Source organism: Vicugna pacos, chromosome 3, assembly GCF_048564905.1.
Source record: "Vicugna pacos chromosome 3, VicPac4, whole genome shotgun sequence".
Lineage (NCBI taxonomy): Eukaryota > Metazoa > Chordata > Mammalia > Artiodactyla > Camelidae > Vicugna > Vicugna pacos.
This window is the reverse complement of record NC_132989.1, coordinates 27,274,937-27,296,063: the sequence shown is the minus strand read 5'-3', so window position 1 is coordinate 27,296,063 and position 21,127 is coordinate 27,274,937. Positions and strand designations below refer to the sequence as shown.

General features: G+C 37.1%; 1 protein-coding gene across 1 annotated transcript; it reads left to right on the top strand.

The window, feature by feature from the left end:
• Nucleotides 1–127: 127 nt before the first annotated feature.
• On the top strand, nucleotides 128–12,722 carry UBE2B (ubiquitin conjugating enzyme E2 B). The gene is made up of 6 exons (XM_006212804.4): nucleotides 128–302; nucleotides 2,477–2,557; nucleotides 3,816–3,841; nucleotides 7,711–7,800; nucleotides 10,980–11,068; nucleotides 12,174–12,722. Exons 1-6 carry the CDS (start codon nucleotides 259–261, stop codon nucleotides 12,300–12,302), a joined length of 459 nt encoding a protein of 152 aa, XP_006212866.1. The 5' UTR covers nucleotides 128–258; the 3' UTR covers nucleotides 12,303–12,722.
• The last annotated feature ends 8,405 nt before the right edge of the window (nucleotides 12,723–21,127 follow it).

Sequence of the window (21,127 nt, the reverse complement as noted above, 5' to 3'; positions counted from 1 at the left end):
AATGGATAGGATCCCTGCTGAAAGGCTCCCATAACGAGCTCTCCTATGTCCCGTCCCTTTCTCCCCCACCCCTCACTCCATGGTATTGGCGGAAGGCGGAGGGATCCGGAGGCGGCGGAGGGAGACGTCATTGCAGGGTTGTTTGTGCAGCCTCAGCGGCGGCGGTGACCCACAGTGATTCGGCCGCCGCGCCGGGGGGTGGGGGGGGGCTGCGCGGGACTCTTTTCTTTCAGACTGACCGCGGGGTAGCTGTGGAGCATGTCGACCCCGGCCCGGAGAAGGCTTATGCGGGATTTCAAGCGGTAAGGACCTCCATCTTCGCCTAGATGACGGCTCTTCCCCAAGGCTGCGGGGCTGCAGGGCGGGTATCCAGGACACCTTCTCCTCATGACCCTAAGAGGGCCGCTGTGGGCCCAGCGGGACAGACGGAAGCCCAGTCCTAGCCCCCGGTTGCAGTCACTTATCCTTGCTTGTTCACTTTTTCGACGTAAGAAATGTCGATACTCCTTCACCCGTCCCCACCCCAAAAAAGTAAAAGGATGGCTGTGGGTTGCTCTCGGATTCTCTGCTGCCCACCACTAGGGCCAGTTGCCTGTCGTCTCGTCCGGGCGTTCATACCTCATCCCCTGCTGTTGCACCTTGCGGTGCCCCCTTCCTTTGCTCTAAAGCCGAGCTCTTGCAGAAGCTTTCTCCCCAGTATCTGCACCATTCAGCTTTGTTCGGTGGCCCTGCGGTCTTCGAGGGCCGGGGTTGGGGTGAACCCCCCCTTCCTCCCCGTTCTTTCAGCAGTGAGGGTGGGGTCTGATGCGCGAGGGCCGGAGGTTGTTAACCCATCCTCCGAAACCAGACTCTCCCCCGCCCGCCTGAAAGGACCTTGAGAACTGGCTTAGAAACGTGGGACTCGGGTTGGCAACTCCGGCTGCCAGTGCCTTCTGGAACTCAGCTCTGTGGCCTGATGTGGAAAGCCCTATCTATAGCCTCCAAAGTTTGGAAAAATGCCTTCTTTGAGACTGGAGCTAACCTGATACTCCCTGGGCCTCCTTCTGTAAAATAGGGTTTTGTTGGATGGTGTTAGAGGTTAGCGAGAAGGAAGTGACTTTTTCAGTTGTTTTTCTTTGATTGAATACTTCGAGGTACGAGGAGAAACTAACTGAGAAAACTCAACATTGCGATCCTCTGCACATTTTAAAGTGTTTTTCTAGGGAGACCTGCCCTGATTGAGACGAAATATTTAGTATAAAATCTTAAGATTAGCCGCTCAGGAAGTAACCTATCCAGTTCACCATTATAAACCCGTAGGTGAGACACTTGGAAGCCATTGTTTGGGGCTTTGGCTAGTTTATCATTGAAAATATTCGCAACTTAGCCTTTATGTTGCGTGGGCTCAGGCAGCATGTCCTTTAACGCTTCTGTTAATACTGACCTAATCTGCTTGAGGTTGACTAAAAAGAACAATTTTTTGTGGACTAATTTCAAAGTATCATGCTACATGACAGTGTCATATGTATATATATATATAGTGTGTGTGTGTGTGTATGTATATATATGTATATATTTTGTGTAGCGTTTATTTTTTACTGAGATGACAGTCTTTAAAAGATGCTCTATTTGGTGCAAAAGTCGTCTTCTAAAGCTTGAAACCAGTAGATTTCGGATTAGTTCCCATGAGTGAAATTCAAATAATCAAATTTCCCAGTTCATGGCCATTGTTATCCTGGTTTCTCCCTGCAATTCTGTGCTTAATTCTAAGTTATATACTTGGCACCTTTGGTAGTTTTCCACGAATCTTTGGTTACAAGAATTTGACTATGACAAATGTTGGAAGGTAGCTTTGTATTGAGTCTCCTGATCCGAAAGGTAGATTTAGTGTTAGTGCAGAGCTTTTAAAATAAGAGACTGAAGGAAAACCTAACTCAAGCTTGATTACTTTAAAAGATACTGCTAATTGAAGCAAATGGGATTAAGTAACTCTTCTGCCTAAAACTAGTTTTTGATTAAAATGTATGTGTTTTGAGTCATTTAGTATTTACACTGAGGTGGGTTTTGTTTTGGGGGGAGGATTCACTGGTGGCCATGTTGCACAAGTAGCTGCAGTTAGGACTCACACAGTCTTCCCATGTTTACAGCAGCAAAATTGATGGTTCTGAAAAAATATTTTTTGCACTTGAGGTTTTATTTATTATTTATTTATTTAGGTTGAAGGCAGTTCTCGAACAGATACGTTGACCTTGGTGGTATCTGAAGATGGATGACTCTCACGTCCTTTGGAATTTTATATAATTTAGAGAGATAGTTAATAAGTATGTATCTGGTTGATTTTTTTTAAGTCATATGGTTTATTCCAGTTCAGCACAAGAATAAGGAAATGGATTTAGTTTGTTTCTCAAAATAGATGGCATAGAGTCCATAGGTGTTCTGTTTGTCTTCTTAAGGACCTTAATATTCAACTTTTAAAATTTCTACTCTGGATTTCTAGATTGCAAGAGGACCCACCTGTGGGTGTCAGTGGTGCACCATCTGAAAACAACATCATGCAATGGAATGCAGTTATATTTGGGTGAGTTGAAAGAAATAACAAATGGTAGATGTGATTCTTTAAGAAAAGTGAATGTATAACAACTAGGAAAGGGAGCTGAGGTGGAATCAGGGATCTTGCAGAAACTGTAAGGTAAAAAAAGATTTTGATAAGAGTTTTGGTAGTTACATAAAATTTAAGATTTTATAATCACTTCGGGTTGTACTTGATAAAAATATCATTTGAAGCTCAAGGAGAAATACAAATTACTTTGTACAAAATGTACCAAGCAAATATTTATGGTTGCACTCTACTGGAACTGTAAAAAGGCTAGGAATCAAGAATATTGAGAGATTCCACCATGGCAAAAATTTAAATCAAAAGTGTTTTGCAACCCAGTATGAAATAACTGAATGGAGCCTTTTGAGAGCAGTCTTAAAATTTTGCATGTAATATATATTGCATATATGCTTTTTAATTTAAAATTTCTTTATGCTTTTTATTTGGTTTTCCTGAACTGGATCTGGTTTTCTTTCACTCTATTTAAACTAGGATTTTGCACTAAAACCTTAAAGGAATACTTTTGTAAACAGAATTCTGCGTTGCCATTGAATCAGTTATAAGAGTCTACTTTAAAGACTAGTGGGAAAATGAGCATAGTTCACCATTTTAAAGTAAAGTGATTGTGTTAAATTCAGACTGTTATCATGTGCCTTTGAGATCCTGAATGTGCCTTGCAAGTAATAATTAAACTTGTTGCTGCTTAGGAAATATGAAATTGGGATATGGCGTCAAGGAAAAGATTTGAGCAAAAGAGACTGGCTTTTTTTGATGATGTCAATTAAATTTAACCAATTTGAACACGAGTTATTGCTCTCTTGAAAAGCAGGACATTTTGGTTTGGTGTCATAATTATCTTAAACTAAAGGGTATTGATTTTCATCTTATTGATGTAAATTGTATTTGAAAGTAAGATTTTTGAGAGTACACACATTTACAAAATGGCTGGTATTTATGAACTGAATTCTTTTTGTGCTAGAATTATGACAAGTTTTTTTGGTTTTGATTTTTGTAAAAACCACCTTTAAAGGAAAACTTAGAAAATGAAAGTTACCCTTTATGGCCTCATCCATAAAAATCCAGGGCTAAGATGATATTAAATTAACAGTAACTTAAAAACTCCACAAATCATCAGAATGAGCCCCTCTTTCTCTGCTTGAACTTATCCTTTCCATGCTTGAAAATCAGGAAAAAACAGAACGAAAAGTCCTCGTTTAATCAGAAATCTTCTTGTTTTCAGACCAGAAGGGACACCCTTTGAAGATGGTAAGTCATTCTCGATGTTTTCTGTAGTATTAAGAGGCTGCTTTAAGTAGGAAATTTTAACACCAACTTATCTACTTAAGACTATTTTGTATTGTTATTAGGTCAAATTAAAACTAAATAATACTTCTGAGAATTTATAAAGTATTTTCTCCCCAGATCTGTTTGATCACCTTCATTGCCAGTTCCCTCTGTTACTTTGTTACTTGGCTGTAGAACTCTAAGCATAGATGGTAGAGTCTATGTTGAGAATAGTTTAAATGACCTTGTAGCATGCTAAAGGTGTCCCTGAGGTAAACATCAGAAAGATAATAATGCTTTTCTAACTTTATTGATAGGGTACTGAGCTGAAATTGTTCTTGATCATCCATAGCTGCCAGTAGCTTCACGTACAGTAGCATTTGACACCCATAAGTAGTTGGCATTCTGCAGAATCTTTTTCATCTTAAATTCAGTATTTTTACCAAGAGCTAGGAAAGTGGAAAATTAGTTCTAATATGTACTTATAGTTCATTTTCTCAAATTGATCTTTAACCAGGTACTTAGATTTTCCCTTACTTTAGCATGAATTTTAAAAAATTGTTAAACAGGTTTGTTTTAATTATCAAAATGGCTTCAGAATTAGCCCACCCCAGGGTATTTTTACAGATATTGATTGCAGAAGTGTTTTTAAGGAGATAATCTGAATGTTCAGTAGGAGAAATGGTTAAGCAAATTATGATATATGTAGACTCTAGAATATTATGTGCATATTAAAGATCTGGATGTATGTCTGAGGAGACAGAAAAGTTGCAGAATGTATGTTGTAACATCACGTTTTTACAAATACATTCATGCAAGATTGTGTGTGTGTGTCTGTGTGTGTGTGTGTGTGTGTGGTTAAAGGGCTATATACCACACAGTTATCGGTGGTTACCTCTAGATGGGGGGGGGGTGAGTTGAAAAGAGATACTTAAGGAGTTTAGCTTTTTTAGTCTATATATACTATATATACCAAGGTATTCTGGGTGGTCCAAACCCTTAAGGTCCCTGAGACCCTTTCAGGGGTTCCATGTGATCAAAACTATTTTCGTACCAAAATTGTGCTCTACACTTGAATTTGACACAACATCGTAAAATGACTATAACTCAATTAAAAAAATGTAAAAAAAAATTAAAAATAAAACTATTTTCATACCGATACTAAGACATAATTTGCCTTTTTCAGTTTATTGACATTTGCACCAATGGTACAAAAGGATTAGTGGATAAAACTGGATCTGAGCAGTTTAGCATCTCAGCACAAATCAAGACAGTGGCACCAAACTACTGGGAGTCATTGAAATTTTTTGCATTTTCAAAGATGCCACTTTGACTTTAAAATGTCTTGATGAAAAAGTATTCTGGTTCTGAAAAAGGATTCTGATTCTTGAGTATGTGTCCTTTTAATATTCTGCGTGATGAACTGAGAAGTATGCATAAAGCACTTCTCTTGCTTGTATAGTAACTGTCTCAAGGGAAAGCAGTTCTGCAGTTGTTTGAGTTGCAGCTTGAACTACTGCTCTTTTCATGAAACATTTTTACTTGAAAGAATGAATGACAGACAACCTGTGGTTGTTTAGATTTGAGTTTGTATTTGGCAGACATATTCTCAAAAGTTACCAAAGAGCTGTTAGGTCAAGGAAAGTGACTGTGACAGTGCTTGTTGCTGCTGAAAAAATGGTGGCTTCCCAATGCTTTAAGACTTCTCTGATGAGATCAGTAGATAGTATTACATACTGTGATTTTTTTTTTTTTGGTGGTGGTGTATATATATATTGAAATATGGTGGCAACATTTAGATTTGTATAACTCTGAACCAATGTATTCTAAATAGCCAGTGTATAATATTAGAAAATTGTGGATGGATAAAAGACTTATGCAATGTGCAATAGTTGTTAACATAAGTGGTGCAAAAAGTTTATATAGTTTCAGATTCTACATTGCAGCTAACCTTTAAAAACCTACCTTTTCTTTGGTGTAGTGTCAAAAAAGAATATCCACAATTATCTGAAAAGGCTGTGAAAATACTCCTTCCTTTTTCATTCACCTATTTATGTGAAGCCTATTTTCTTCATACACCTCAATCAAAACAGCCTGTTGCACCTGATTGAATGCAGCAGCTGCTAAGAGAATGCAGCTGTCTTCCATTAAGCTAATCATTTAAGAGATTTGCAAAAATGTAAAACAGTACTACACTTCTCAGTAACTTTGGTAGAGGGTATAGTTATTTTCATTAAATGTTACTTTGATTAATGTGTAATGCGTTTGCAATTGTTAATGAATAAATATTTTAAGGTTTTCTTGAAGTACAATTTCCAGTACAACAAATATCGATAGTTATAGCCAGTGGTGGGCTGGAGGCAGTTTATACCGATCATAAGACTAGATTGTTTTAAAACTTTGGGAATTTTTGCAAGCTGGTTATTAAAGAGCCAATATTTAAAAATTATTTTTTTATTTTTGGTGGAAATACCATGAAATGGTATGCTATTGCATGCATCTCTTCCCAACTTCACATTCAGGGACTTCACACTGAAAGGTTGGGAATAAGGGTATAAAGGGGTACTGAGACCCATAATATGGAGGAAAAAAGACTTTAGCAGAGCTCTTTCATATTTGTGTTTGCCTGAAATTTTTATATTGTACATTTTTGTAATTAAAGAAAATTAAAATATAAACTGTAAAAATATTTAATTAGGTATAAGGCTATCTTTGCTAATTGTACACTTCATAGTATCTCTGTTAATATATTAGAATGTGAATTAAATGTTACCTTTGATTTTGTTTGTATCTTTAGTCTCCCGAATTCCAAATTTCTAAACAATGAAAAAATGTGAAGATGTAGAGGTTGTATACTGAATCTATGACCAGTGAGGATAAAATATTAAATATTTTACTAAATACATGCCTCTAATCTTGGTAGACTGAAGTCAGGAGTTGAGAATTTAGATTGAGAATGGGTTTTTGTTTTGTTTTTTTAAACTGCGTTGACAAAATAAGGAAAGAACCTTGTAGTGTCACCTGGAATGGTTTAAACTTACTGACTTTTTAGGAATAAGCCTCAACTTACTGAGTATGCTCAAAGTGTTATAGTTGGAGGACCTCTTCAATCTTCAGGTGGATTTCCTCAAAATAAAAGGACTCTGGGTAGTGAATAAACACAAAAGTCCAGAAAGACAAACACAAAACTATTACTGGTGGTTATTCTGCAGAATAGATTTGGAATTCAAGTTGGGAGCTCTTCTTTGTATACACTCTGAACAGATTGACTTTGTTATAAATTCATAATTTTTTTAAGTGCCTGTGTCTCTGTTGACCATGAGATAATGATTTAGACTGACCAAAATGTACTATATTGGTCTATAACCAACAGTAGGCGATTATACTAATGCTTTCTCATTCTTGGCGTACTTAAGGGATTGCTACTGGGGACAGAACAGTTCGTTGACATTAGTGGCCATGCCTCCAGTCTGAGTCCTTTGTCATGTGGTGATCATACCCTCTCAGAATTCTTTGGCACTCCCTTCTGAGCTGTAATAAATTATTTGTAGTTCCCCAAAATGTACATTTAAATTTTTGGTAGCTAGGGCAAAATTGCCTTCCAAACATATGACAGTTAATATTCCCACCAATAGCACACGTCAGTGCTTGCACTCCAAGTGCTTGCTACTGCTACATGTTATCAGTACATTAATAGACGTATATTTAGCATGTTTATGTGCTAAACCAAAATTGACAGTAACTATTTTGCGATTGTGCAAAAACCGATATGGGATTGGGAATTCATTGATAAAGAGATGGAAAAGTTATGCTGTCTTTACTGTAATTATTTTGGTTTGTTTCCTATCTAGGTACTTTTAAACTAGTAATAGAATTTTCTGAAGAATATCCAAATAAACCGCCAACTGTTAGGTTTTTATCCAAAATGTTTCATCCAAATGGTAAGTAGCAACTTAATAGACTTTGCAAATGATAGGAGGAAAAAAACTTGTTTCGTCCTTGTAGGTCTTGCTCATACTTATTATGAGGACCCTCTTCTAGATGTTGTTTCCATGTCAACACTGGCCATACTTTTGTAGTCTGGAATCTTACCAAGGTTCCAAATTTGAAGTACAGTTTTCTTTTAATAACTTCTGATTTTAATTTCTGTTTGTATGTAGAAATGTGAAAGTCACCAAAAAGAATTTGTAGCTTAAAATTTAGCTTTAAAAAAATACAAATAAATGTACAAAATTGAGATCACATTGTATGTAAAGTTAAGTAATTTTTATATATACTATGAACATTTTCCCTTAGTAAATAATCTTTTGTATCATTCGTAATGGTTGTAAAACGTTCTGACATATGAGTTTACCATAGTTTATTTACTCTTTGTCCATTTGGTGATTTTCAATTGTTTACAGTTTTAAACAGCACAATGAATGTTCTTGAAAGTAAATCTTCTCAAATACCCATGAATAAGTTTTTATAAGTGGAATTACTAGGTCAAAGGTTTGTATGTTTTTAAGGCTTTTTTTAGATACAGTTTTCCACTTTTCCCCCTTTCATTCCTATTTTTACTTTTAAAAGTTTATTACTTTTTTCCACAAACGATTGCTGAGGGTGACTCTTTTGTAATTAAATTTGCTCTTCCCTGACTTCTTGCCATATGCTTCTAATACTTTTATATTCCTGGATTTAAGTCACTATATGAAAGACTTATTTTCCAAAATATTTAAGATCTTCCTTTTATAACCTTTGCTCATTTAAATGTGGTCTTCCCCATCAGTTGATTTACTCTCAGGAGGAACATTTTCAGAGGTACTCTTGATTGTGCATCTAGTCTAGCAGTGCTGGCTATGTGAGTTAGCTACAAGCAGAGAGCTCCCTACTCAGAGGAGAAGTGTGTTCATGTGTCTGGAATCCAGGTGACTTCCCAATAATAAATGTAGCCTTTGTGCTTTATTGCTGTGAAGTTGCTTTTTCTTTACAGGTCCCCCTCCCCCGCCCCAAGCCAACGCAGGTTTAATTTTCTGTTTCTGTTTTGGGGAAATTCCCAAGCAACTAACCATTATTCTATTGTAGCTTTATCTGGCTTAGACTTGTTATTGAATCAACCCAAATTGTAGTTGCAGGGCTCTGTAAATCAAGGTAGAAAAGATTGTAGAGAATGTGCAGTATCTATGTGTATAGGTGTAGGATTTTCAACCTTAACAGATTTATAAGGAAACCTTATTAGATTAATTTTTTATCCCTTCACATTAATAGCATGGTTTCCCTTTTTTCCACTGTCAGTACTTAATTAGTTAACTTCCTAATTTGCTTTTTTAAAACATCTTTTTAAAATATTCACATACTCTGCTACTCACCCAAGTTGTACAATATAGTGGTTTTTAGTGTATTCACTGAGTTGTGCAACCATCACCATGATCAACTTTAGAACTTTTTTATCTCCCTCCCCCCAAAAATCCCATGCCTGTTACCAGTCACTCCCCAGCCCCTCTGCCTCCCAGCCCTAGGCAACCGCTGATTTGTTTTGTCTCTGTAGATTTGCTTATTCTGGATGTTTCATGTAAATGAAATTACATAATATATATGGTCCTTTGTGACTGACTTCTTTCAGCTAGCATAGTTTTCAGATTCATCCATGTTGTAATGCACGTCTGTACTTAATTTCTTTTTATTGCTAAATGATAATCCATTGTATGGGTATACTATATTTTGTTCATCTGTTCATCAGTTAATGGATGTTTAGTTTCAAGTTTACTTTTGGATTACTTCTCAAAAATAGTTACTGCCTCAAAACTTTAAAATCATTTTACACCTTTATGGGTGTTAACAGAGGTGATGATTTTTGCTTTGGACTTGGTAAGTTTCATGTTCCTATGGGCTATACAGTAAGCATTTGACTACACTGCCTTAAAGCTGAGAGTTAAATGTGGTCTAAAGCTAACAATTGGAAGAACCTAGTACATAGATAGTAACTGAGGCCATGAATAAATTGCCCAGGGTATATAAAGGGTAAGAAGGAAGAGGACTGAGGATAGATCTCTGAGGAATGACAGTACTTAAGAGTAATTTGCCTTCTCCTCCACAAAAGGCCTCACTTATTCCTTATTTATGTAGAGTGATCTGGCTTGCTTCATGAAGCTTTCCGCAATTGGGCAGTATTTATAACATTTAAATGCATTTATCCTTTGTCAGCACAGCAATTCTACTTCTGGAAATTTATCATACAGATGCATAATCTGGCAAGTGGATAAAACTTACATTCATTATTTATATTTTCACATAATCATTTCAAGAGGGAAAAAAAGCCTCCCAGATGTTACAGACTTTTAAAGCAGTAATCACTTTATTTTTTTTTGTTATGAAAGGAATGCATAGTTATTATAAAAACAAATCATAAAGTATAAGAAAAGGTAAAGAAAATAAGATCCTTAATAATCTTTTTCAGATATGTACTACTTAACATTTTGGCGTTTAGTCTTATAAATGTTTTTGACTGAATATGTACTTCAAATGAAAATATTAATATATAATTCTTTACAAAAAATGCAATTACATTATGTAAATAATTGGAAGCTTACTAATGTAATATACTGGGGATGTCATTCTAAGTTAGTTAACATATAGTAGCTGTATATCATTTCTGGTGGCTACATTGATATTGGTTGTATGGCTGTAACATTAGTTAGTCAGTCCCCTCACTGTAGACCACAAGGTAGGTTCTGATTTTTCACTCCTGTGTATAGTATTATGATGAACATCCTATAAATAAAACTTTACATGTTCGTGATAATTACTTTTGGAATAATTTCTGGGAGTAGAATTGCTGTGTCAGAAAATAAGCTTTTTTTCCTCCAAGAGCTTTATTTTAAAATATTTAGAAATGTGGAATTTAAACAGATTCGCTATATGGTATGTGTTGAAAAAATTTAACTCTCACTCGGCTTCCTAATGAAAGGTACACAAAAAGTCCTTAGTTTCAGACTGGTTTTCCTGTGAGACAGAAAGTTTAGTTATTGACTAATGTTCAAGACTTCTCACTGGGCCAGCATTCTCTTGTGGTAAAAATTTCTGTTTATCTGTTAGATATGACAAAGTTAATATATAATCAATTTTAGTGTTGTCTTTGCAGTGTATGCGGATGGTAGCATATGTTTAGATATCCTTCAGAATCGATGGAGTCCAACATATGATGTATCGTCTATCTTAACATCAATTCAGGTAAGCATGTGATAGGATGCATCATAATTTTTCAGGATTCTGTGGCATACAGTTGGCTTCTTTAGGAGCAATTTAAAGGCCAAGTGAAGGAAACTAACCTTCCCAGCACCAAGAGAACCAGTGGCAAAGCTCAGACAAAAACTCCTGATTTTCAGATGTCAGGCTTGCCTACTTTTTTGTTAGTGACCACATTAGATTAAATCTATAATCATTTTCCTGATCATGTGTAAGTAGAGTGTTCTCACAAGTCAAGTATTATTCATGCCCACAAAGCATAGCCAGAGGTTGTGGAGAAGAATGAAAAATCTTCTTGGAAATAGATAAAGATGACTGCTTAGAAAAACCATAGGGAGAAAAGCCAGATGCAGAGAAGCATTGAGTATGTTGCCCATCCAAGAAATTCTATTTTAAACAAAGGTAATATAAGTATTCGCCAAAGCACTCTGGCAGAGTATTTCAGAGTTGACCTTGAGTAATAGTTTTGTGGGGTGGTGGAGTGAGGGATGTTTTAATTATGTGAATCTGAGAGGAGCAGAAGTAACATTTTGATTTTTGACCTTTTAAAAGCTTTTTCTCACACTTCTGCTTTAATTTGGGTCATCTTATAAACATTGTATTTAGCCTTCCTCTTACATTCCCTTGCTGCTAGATGCAAATGTTTTGTTGATTAAAAGAAACAAGACATACTACCCAACTTACTGTCAGACGTTTGCAAACCTATCACAATAATAAGTTTAAGTTTGAAAAATGTGAGTTGCTCTAAGCTGTTTATAAATATTACATATTAATCAGATCAAGCTGTTTATTTCCTGGTTAATATCTTAGTATGCTGAAGAATATTCTTTTCCAGTTTCCTTGAAATTAGCAGTCTTAAAGCAATTGAGAGCTATCTGTTTTGAAAGCTTAAGTTCTCTAGCAACAGGAAACTTGCTGCTGTCTTTAATCAAGTCATTTCTGAAAGTATTAGACCTAAAAATATGTAAGACATACTCATTTCTATATTTATTGAATAATTACTGTTGTTTTATATAACTTATATGGTTTATATCTGACACGTTAATATGAAGAATAACTCTATAAAATCATTTTTCTTCTCTCTTTCTAGTCTCTGCTGGATGAACCAAATCCAAACAGTCCAGCCAATAGCCAGGCAGCACAGCTTTATCAGGAAAACAAACGAGAATATGAGAAAAGAGTTTCGGCCATTGTTGAACAAAGCTGGAATGATTCATAATAGACAACTGGTCTGTTAATCTTTTTCATCATTGTTGTGTATAATTTACCTCTCAGTAGAAAGGCTAACAAATTTAAGTGCCACAGGTTTTGAGGATTCTGCAGAAAAAAAGTCCTTCAGTTTAGAACCTACAAAAGCTTGTGTATCTTGATTAATGTACTTTTTATTGCATGGTGTGAACTAAGTTATTGCTTACATAAATTTGTAATATATCCTGTTTGTATTTTTTTCCAAGTGTATAATGTTGGTGTGGAGTTTTCATGACAGAATATACACATTTTGTAAATCTGTACTTTTTTCAAATATTGAATGCCTTATTTTTTAATTCTTTAGATTTTTAAATTGGAGAAAAGCACTTAAAGTTTTTTATATATGAATATTACATGTAAAGCTGTTAAAATACATAACTTCAGTGCAAGAGACTTTGTCACTTATTTCCTTATCTATGTAGGAGGGGTTAATAAGTCTCTAGCTCTCTATCAGTTGATAGTTTCATTTCCAATTTCAAAAGAACAGATTTATATTTTATCAAGAAATTCTTCGAATTTGATTCTGAACATCAATTATAATCTCAAGCTTTATTTTGAATGTACCTATATTAGTTTCAATTGAGCAATTATAGACATAATTGATTTGATTCTGTCTAACTCTGTATTTAGGCCACTTGTTACTGTTTCTTCATGCACTACTTACTGTTAAACTGTACCTTTTGTGATTTCACAATTTGCACCTCCACCATGAGGAATTGGCACCTCTACTGTAAGCAGAGAGCTGATGCAACTTATTTTGCTGCTTGATAGCACTTTAAAAGATTTTTGATAAGAAAGTAAAACCAGAAACATTTACCAAAAATCCATGCCCCACTACTACTAATAAATAACAGTTGGTTGCATTGGTTTGAGCAAGGCAGATATTTGGAAGAAATCTTGGTGTACTTAAAATATTTGAAAACTGCCTTTTAATGCAATTACATATCTGTTTATTCTGGGAAAATGTTTTAATACCAGGGCCTGCTGAGTTGCTTTCTCTTGTGGAGATTTTTTTTTTAATCTCCTAAGTTGTATAAAAAAGTTGTACTGCATCTTAGTTTACTGGATAAATTTAAAACACCGTATTGTAGAAAGCTAATACAAAGCTATCCTATGCCTTCAAGTAGTATAGAAAATGAAAAATATACAAGTAAATTCTGTTGAACCACCTGTGTAGTCTTTCTAGTAGTTAAAGCAGCTATTTCATTAACCCAAGAGTTTCTTGTCACACTCATACTAGCTTAGTAAGCTAACAGCTTTTCCTCTATTGTAAGACCGATTTCTTCTCTACTGGAGGACTGTAGTATGGCAATAGCTTTAGGTTCTATTTATTAAGCAAAGTTTAACACTTGAAGGATAAGTGCTGATGTTTCCCTTTAAAAGTTAATACTTAGGAAGTTTTGGAGTTGAATGTATGATCTTAGGGAACATTTGATAGAACGAAGGTTTACTCACTGGAATTATGGCGCCCCGCAAAAGACGCTTTATTTAAAGGTAATTTTGGTCATATTAAATGTGTGACACTTTTATATTAAGCTGTAAAACAAATTACAGTTGCTAGATAATTTCCTCCAGTGACAGATTCTTAGATTCAATATGCAGTAGTAGAGTCCACATTCTTATTTCATTAAGTGCTATTTGGATATGACTTCAAAATCCATTTTTATCCTTAACTTGCTTCCTTTCACTATTTAAAACTGAAATATTTCAAGTATTGATAGAAAATTATAAGGAAGTTAAATCACTTTGCAGGAAGTTAGTGAGCTTTAACTCCTAAATTCAACACGTGCATAAAATTCATATCCAGTACACATTTCTACTGGAGAAAATTTTTAGGAATGTTCCATCTCAAATACTCCTTACCGTTTTTCTTCCTCAGCCTTGGGTTGTAACAGACTCCTATTTTTTTGGTTAAGTACCAGATACAAACCTTCAATTTACAAAGCTGTATCATACAAAAAGTATGTTTACTTTTAAACAGTAGGTAAATTTTATAAACGTATAGTATGGCAAGAGGCTAGAACTAATTTATTTATTTTGGTTCAAAGTTGGATTCATGTTTAAGTGCATTTGTGATGCAATTCTTCTGTAACAATACTTCTGACATAAAATTCTGTGCAACGCACTCTTCTAGCACTTTAACGTTATCACATTTCAAACTCGGTAATCTTCTGAGGTGTAGGTACTATTATGTTACAGATGAGGAAACTAGGTACAGATCAAGTGATTTTCCCACAGTCAACCAGCTACTACATAGTAGGGCTGGGATTTGAACCCAGGTAGTCTGGTCTTTTAGCCAGTAACTGTACTATCCCTTAAGAGATAGTAAGAGATTGAGTTTAGTTTTAAAAATTCTTCTGAACTTAATATTCATCCCAATGTGTGAAAATTCTTTAGTTGATCTAGAGTTTTGTATGGACTTGGGTCTATCCAATGAAGAGGTTTCACCACTTTCCACCCTTTTTTTTTTTTTTTGATGTAAACAAAGTCTGGATATAGGAACACTTTCTAATCTCTGATATAAAGCACTATTGACTTACAGACCAAAGTTTTTCCCCTTCCTGGAAATATCCTCGAGTCTGTACACACATACCCCAAAATTTAAAAGTTCCGTGAATGTGAATAACTTCTGGAACTGATCAAAAAATTCTTCCTCATGTAGGTGGAAGGTAATGGAGAAGAAAGGTATTAAACGTGCCTTATTTAGTAAGTCTGTTGTGTGCTCAGTAAACAAAGTACCTGTCTTAGTTTATTCATTTAGTACTCAAATTTTAAGAGAGAAGCCAAGGACTCACAGCACAATTTAGAGTTATGTCTAAGGTATTTAGATCTCCCAAGTTTTAAGAAGGATCAAATTTTTAGATCTTGGAGTTTATTACAACTGCAGAGTCCCAGAGGAGTCTGGTATATGGGGCTTATTTATCTAAATAGAAAAGTAAGAGGTGGAGGGTACAGCTCAGTGGTAGAGTGTGAGCTTAGCACGCACAAGGTCCTGGGTTCAATCCCCAGTACCTCCATTAAAAAATAATAATATTTATAATAATAAGTGAACCTAATTACTTCCCCCCCAAAAAAGAACACAGAAGTCAGTAGCTGGAAAGCTATTAAAGGTAAATGAAATTGATCATAGGACAGGGGCCTTGTGCCAAGATGGTAGCCCTGTTACTTTAGTTCCATCAAGTTAGGGAAAAACTGAGCTGTTGTCAGATAAGGAGAAAGATAAGTTATCTTAGTTACTCTAGTATATGACATAGAGCAAAGATACATTAGAAACAAATTTTTTTTTAAGAATGACTTTTTTCCTTATATCTTTTGGAAAAGAATATACAGTTAAATGTGTGTGCCATTCTTTCTTAATTTCTTCCCACCATCACTCCAGCTTTTGAAACAATTTTGTCAGTCTTGAGGTTTTTAAGTTTCCTTTCATAGCATGGACTAAGGCTCTTTTAATTGGGCCCAAAAGGTGAATGAGATGTGCCCGTTACAAAACTTGTTTGGGTATGTGACTCTCAGCTCAGCAACATTAGCTCCTTGCTGGTTGAAATCAAGAGCTCTGAAAGGAAAGGCTCCAAGCTTCCTGTTTGTCATATGGAGGACTCAGCCTTGGGTGAGAAACCTACATGGACTGTCAGGAACTCTGCCATTGACTTAGTGCTAAAGCTTGGGCTTTTGTTTGCCAGTGACTTTTTGAATCATGTTTGGGAAAACTAAATATAGGGTATACTCTGCTGAGAGAAAGCAAATAATCTTTTAGTTGGTTACAGAGGTCTTTACATGGTGATGGTCTTGGTTACAAGTTTGATGCTTCTGTAGTCTTTTGGGGGGATGTTACAGCTGATCTAATGGCTTAACCTGGAAGACTGGGATCTTTAATGTGCCACTAGGTTAGGAATTTATTTAGCGGGAATCAGACCCTCTTTCTGAAAGGAGCCCCTCAGGCTTCATCAACCTGAACCATTTAGCTATCATTCTTCCTGGAATGCAGGAGGGTGTCTTGAGGGCAGCCAGAGTGCAAACATAAGCACACTTAAGACATACCTCTTAATGCTACTTCCGGTCCGAAGCCCTCTTTCATTCCTCCTTTACAAACAAGGCCTTGCGCCAAGAATACTACCGCCTACCAGCTAACTTGGACTATAGCCGCACAGCTGAACAAAAGAATGTCAAATGCGGAGGGCCTTGCAGCTCTTTGGCTGACCTCTATATAAAGTCATTCTACAAAACTTGAGTTGGGAGATTTTATGTTGGTGCTAGTACAAAGATAAACAGGAACAGGAGGCTTCTTGGTCTGATAACCATACTGGACAGAGAATAGGAAAGAATCCAGAGACTTCAGCCCATGTCATCAGCTTCAGCTAAAGCCACAGAATATCACCTCCAAAGCAAACCTTGCTGTGTTTAGTGAGCTTTGGTTATTGGACTGTACCTGCGTGAGCACATAAGGCTGTGCTTTCAGGTAGAGACTCTGGAACATCAGCTAGAAGGCTGCCTTTAGAGTGAAGACGGTGTCAATCCCAGAGGTGGACACAAGGGATCTTTTGTAACCCAGAAAGATCAGCGAGGGCAGTACTGGGGCCTGGTGGTGAGGTTGATGAACCCATCTGTTAGGAAGAAGTTCCCTTCCTGGCTATTGTTAGCCCTTATACATTGGTTCTTTGACAGGGACCGAGTATCCTTTTGCAGAGCAGCTTAAGAACAAACCACAATTACCATGTCACACTCTCAAGACCAAGTCTGAGGGATCAGGCTTTAAGTGCAACAATATAACAACTACAGATTGGAACTTTTAAAGTGAAACACTGGGAACTGCTTTCCAGATAAACTCTGGCAGTGTATATGCACAGGCCTGGGCAGGAGGCCAGTAGGACAGCAATGGACCTCTAGGGTCCAAGCTCCAAATCCTTGGGGGATGCTTTTTTTTTTCCTCTCAGGCTTCATTTTCTTTTCTTTCCTTTTTCTTTTCTTTTCTTTTTGGTTAGGGGGACACTAATTAGCAGCTTTCTGGGTTTTGTTGTAAAAGTAGAACATAGTTATAAAAAAAATAATTTGGTAAACACGAAGGTAGAAGGAAGCATGAGTCATTCTCACCACCTGAGAAGTTGAAAACAACTGGTTTAAGGGAACATGAGGACTGCAGGTGATGGTCCAAGCCCAAATGTTTCCAGTCAGCTGGGGGCCACAATTTACACCCAGAGTGATACAGAATCTAGTCAGTTTACAGTGTGACTCCAGGGCAAGCCCTCTGCCAGGCAACCAGTGCTAGAGCAAAGGCCATGTTCATGGAGCAAAGAATATATCTACAGCCTTTGTAAGCCCCAGACCCCTAGATTCAGGGATTCCAAGGCTGGATGCCTACTGACTCTTTCCCCTATCCTGTTTTTTGCTCTCTATCCAGGACAGCCTGGCACTTAATTTGTGCTGCATATCTACTGATATGTTGGCATCTAATGGGTACCAAGTCACATGTTAGGTCCACCCTTTTGCAGCTCTGGGGATAACCTGGTAGGTGACTGTGGGTACTTATTTTTATTTTATGTAAATTTCATTTGAAACATTTCAGACCTTCCCGGCTTGGCCTCAAAGGGCAAATAGGGCAGGACTGAAGCAATGGGAGCTCATTAAGTGCCAAGTATTTTCACAGACATTAGTTTTCCACTGAATCCTCCAATAAAGTAGGAATCATCCCTACTTTGCAGATACCTACAATATAAGTACCAAAGATTGGAACTTAAAGTGAAACAAGTGAGGTGAAATAACTCGAGGAAGGAATTACCTACCAGTTCACAACTACTAGGGATAACTAAACATTTTTAATAAAAGAAAATGTCAAAGGGAAAGAAAAACGCAGCCCTAACAGCATGAAATTTTGGTGCTAGCATTCACAGCAAAGCAAGGGCTTCTTTGCATCACCAGGCCCACAAAGTTCAAGGCTGACCTTACTGTTAATTGCCCCTTCACTAAACCAGGGATGGACCAAGACCTGCCTCAGGCCCCTAACAGCATCTTTCTCCCAGGCAAATAACTTGAAGGGCCATATCCAAGGATATTTTTGGTCTGTTGGCCTGCTGTTCTTAGGCTGGGAAAAAAGGAAGGACTTAGGCTGGGACTACCTGGGTTATGTTCTAAAGAGGCATTCTTGTCTGATAGCACTGTCAAGGAAAGCTATAGTTCACATACCCAGGTCTAGAATAGACAGGAATTAGCTCCGTCTGATGGGAGCTTAATAGTTTCAACTTTTACTTTCTAGAGAATCTGTTCAGGTGACACAGTCTTGTTACCCCACCTCCTCAGCTGGTCCTTTTGTCTGTGAGTAAGGCCCACCTTCATTTCTGACAGAAGCACATGCAAAGGACCCTGCCCCTACTGCTGGCATTGTGAGAAAACCTTCCAAACCAAAATGAGAAGTGCAGTTGATGCTGCCACCCCTTGTCCTGAGAGTTGTAACTTTGAAGGAACTGAGCAAACTTTGGGAAAGAAACAGAACCTCACCTGGCTTGTTTTTCACTTAAGTAAATATTTATTTATTTTATTTATTACTATTTATTTTAATGAAAATAAACCAGGTGAGATTCTGTTTCTTCCCCAGTGTGTGTGTCTGTGTCTAAAATATCCATGAGGGCAGACTTTCTTTTTGGCATGTACCTGATAACTTGTTGAAGGAATCAGTTTCTCTATGACCAAAAATCTGTTTAAGTTCTAAAGTTCTTGCCTCTTAAGACATGTGTTTTATTCCTACAGAACCAAAAAGTGTCCCTAGTCAAGAATGAGAGTCATGACTAGAAGACATGATAGCTAGATGACAGTCCCCTTTCAGACATAAGGGCACCCAGGTGGAGACTATAGAGCTAGACAGTTGGGAAACACAAGGTATCTGATGTTTAGGATAATATAAATCTCATTTCAGATGTAACACTGCATAGTTTCACTGCCATTTACTACAGATAGCAAAGCATCAGAGGATAAGCAGTGATAGTTAATGCGATTCCTCCCGGTGCCCATGGAATAGGGTAAACCACAGGTCCAAATGGATCCCGGAGAAGTTTCTGGATCAAAAAGGCATTGCTATTAACTGAGCACTCTAACCTGATACTATTAGTATAGTTTACTCTTGAACAATACAGGTTTGAACTGCACAGGTTTATTTATACATGTTTTTCAATAAATTCATTATTATAGAACTACACGATCTGCAGTTGGCTGAATCCATAGGTTGTTCAAGAGTCAACTGTAGTTGCTTCTCAAAAGGTCTTGAGACTTATGTCTTTAACAGATAAGATCCTCTCCTAGTCATTACGTGAAGTAAGTAATACAGTGCCATACCATGTCCCTTCCTATGATCACACTTGATCCTCACCCCATCTTGGGCGGGACTGTGTATATGAAGAGACCAGGAGCTTACAGCTTATATCTGGTGTGAGCTCCTATTTTGTATCTAAAAGTGGGCCATTTTACTTACACCACAAGGAGTGCTGCAATGCAGTAATTTAGATTTCTATGCCACTTACTATTCCAGAAAAAGGATGAAATTCTAAAATACTAATTAATTTTATAGGTGGGATAGCCACAGAGGTTGTAAAGGTAAGAAAAAACAGGAAGCTTAAGCTGAGGAAATAATGAGAGAAAACCCGTTAGAAAATGGCACCAGAAAAATTTGATTTTGATTAACTAGAGAATATAATATAATATTCTCTAGTTAATAACTTCAAATATAAACTGAAGACTTTGCAATGGATATATGTTCCTGACACGGTATTATTATTTTATTGGGACATTATATCTTATAGAGAAAATAGAATCCATGGTGAGAAATCTATGGAAAATGTACTTTAAAAGTGAATAATCACCGATTATTTTTTTCCATCTTGTAATTTGGTTTTTTAAGCCTCACAAATTTGTACAGATAATCAGAATGGAAAGAGGACAGGCTACATTTGACGAAAAGAGACCATGTCTCACTGATCACCATCCTTGGCCCTCTAACCTCTTAATCCTTGCCATAGGTCTTTGTGGTAGGTATTTCTATGATCCCCATTCTGTGGGAAAGGCTCGGGCTCATCCAAAGTTATAAATCAGAGATCCTGAGTTCTTTATTTGGCCCACTCTAATGGTTGCTACAGATTAGAGCTAGAAGCTGCACAAAGAAGTGGCCCATCTAAGGTGTGCTGCTTGGCCTTAGCCTTGAGCCCTGGGTGAGAGTCGTCCCACTTCTCTGCCCCCAGACACCATGATTTCACAGCCACTCTCCTCTTCAGCTACCTGAGTTTACCAGTGGATTAGGCTAAGGCAGGGTTGACTGTCTTATTCTGTCACTATGCCTAGTACCAGGCAGTAATGAGTGAATCCTGCTATGACTGACTCTTACATTGCTGCCTCCCAGTGAAGCCCCTCTTGGTATTTATGCCTGGAGATACATACTTAACAGTGAGTACTAAATAAAGAGGATAGGGGTGGTGGGTAAAAAACAGATACATCAACTCAAAGGGGGAAAGTAAGAACCAGAATTTCAGAGCAAAGCAGCACTGCACTAAACAAGTATTTCTTGAGGGACTCTATGCAAGGCAACTCCTCAAGTCAGGAAGACCAAAGTCTCAGGCTCCCTCCAGAAAGAGAGAATGTGGGCTTTACTCAGCAGCCTGCGAGGCCTTCTGGAGAACCTACAAGTCCCCTGGCTGCCTGGACCAAGCTGGGAAACCTTGTTTCAGTGAGTGTTAAAATAAGCCTTTTTTTGTAGCCTGCCTCTTCCCATGAGTTGGTAAGTACCTAGAACCTATGATTTGATTCTCACTCATCTCAAAA

Coding starts and splice junctions, on each gene's coding strand:
- UBE2B (XM_006212804.4), top strand. CDS start 259: ATGTCGACCCCGGCCCGGAGAAGGCTTATGCGGGATTTCAAGCG. Junction 303..2,476: donor CTTATGCGGGATTTCAAGCG/GTAAGGACCTCC, acceptor CTGGATTTCTAG/ATTGCAAGAGGACCCACCTG. Junction 2,558..3,815: donor TGGAATGCAGTTATATTTGG/GTGAGTTGAAAG, acceptor TCTTGTTTTCAG/ACCAGAAGGGACACCCTTTG.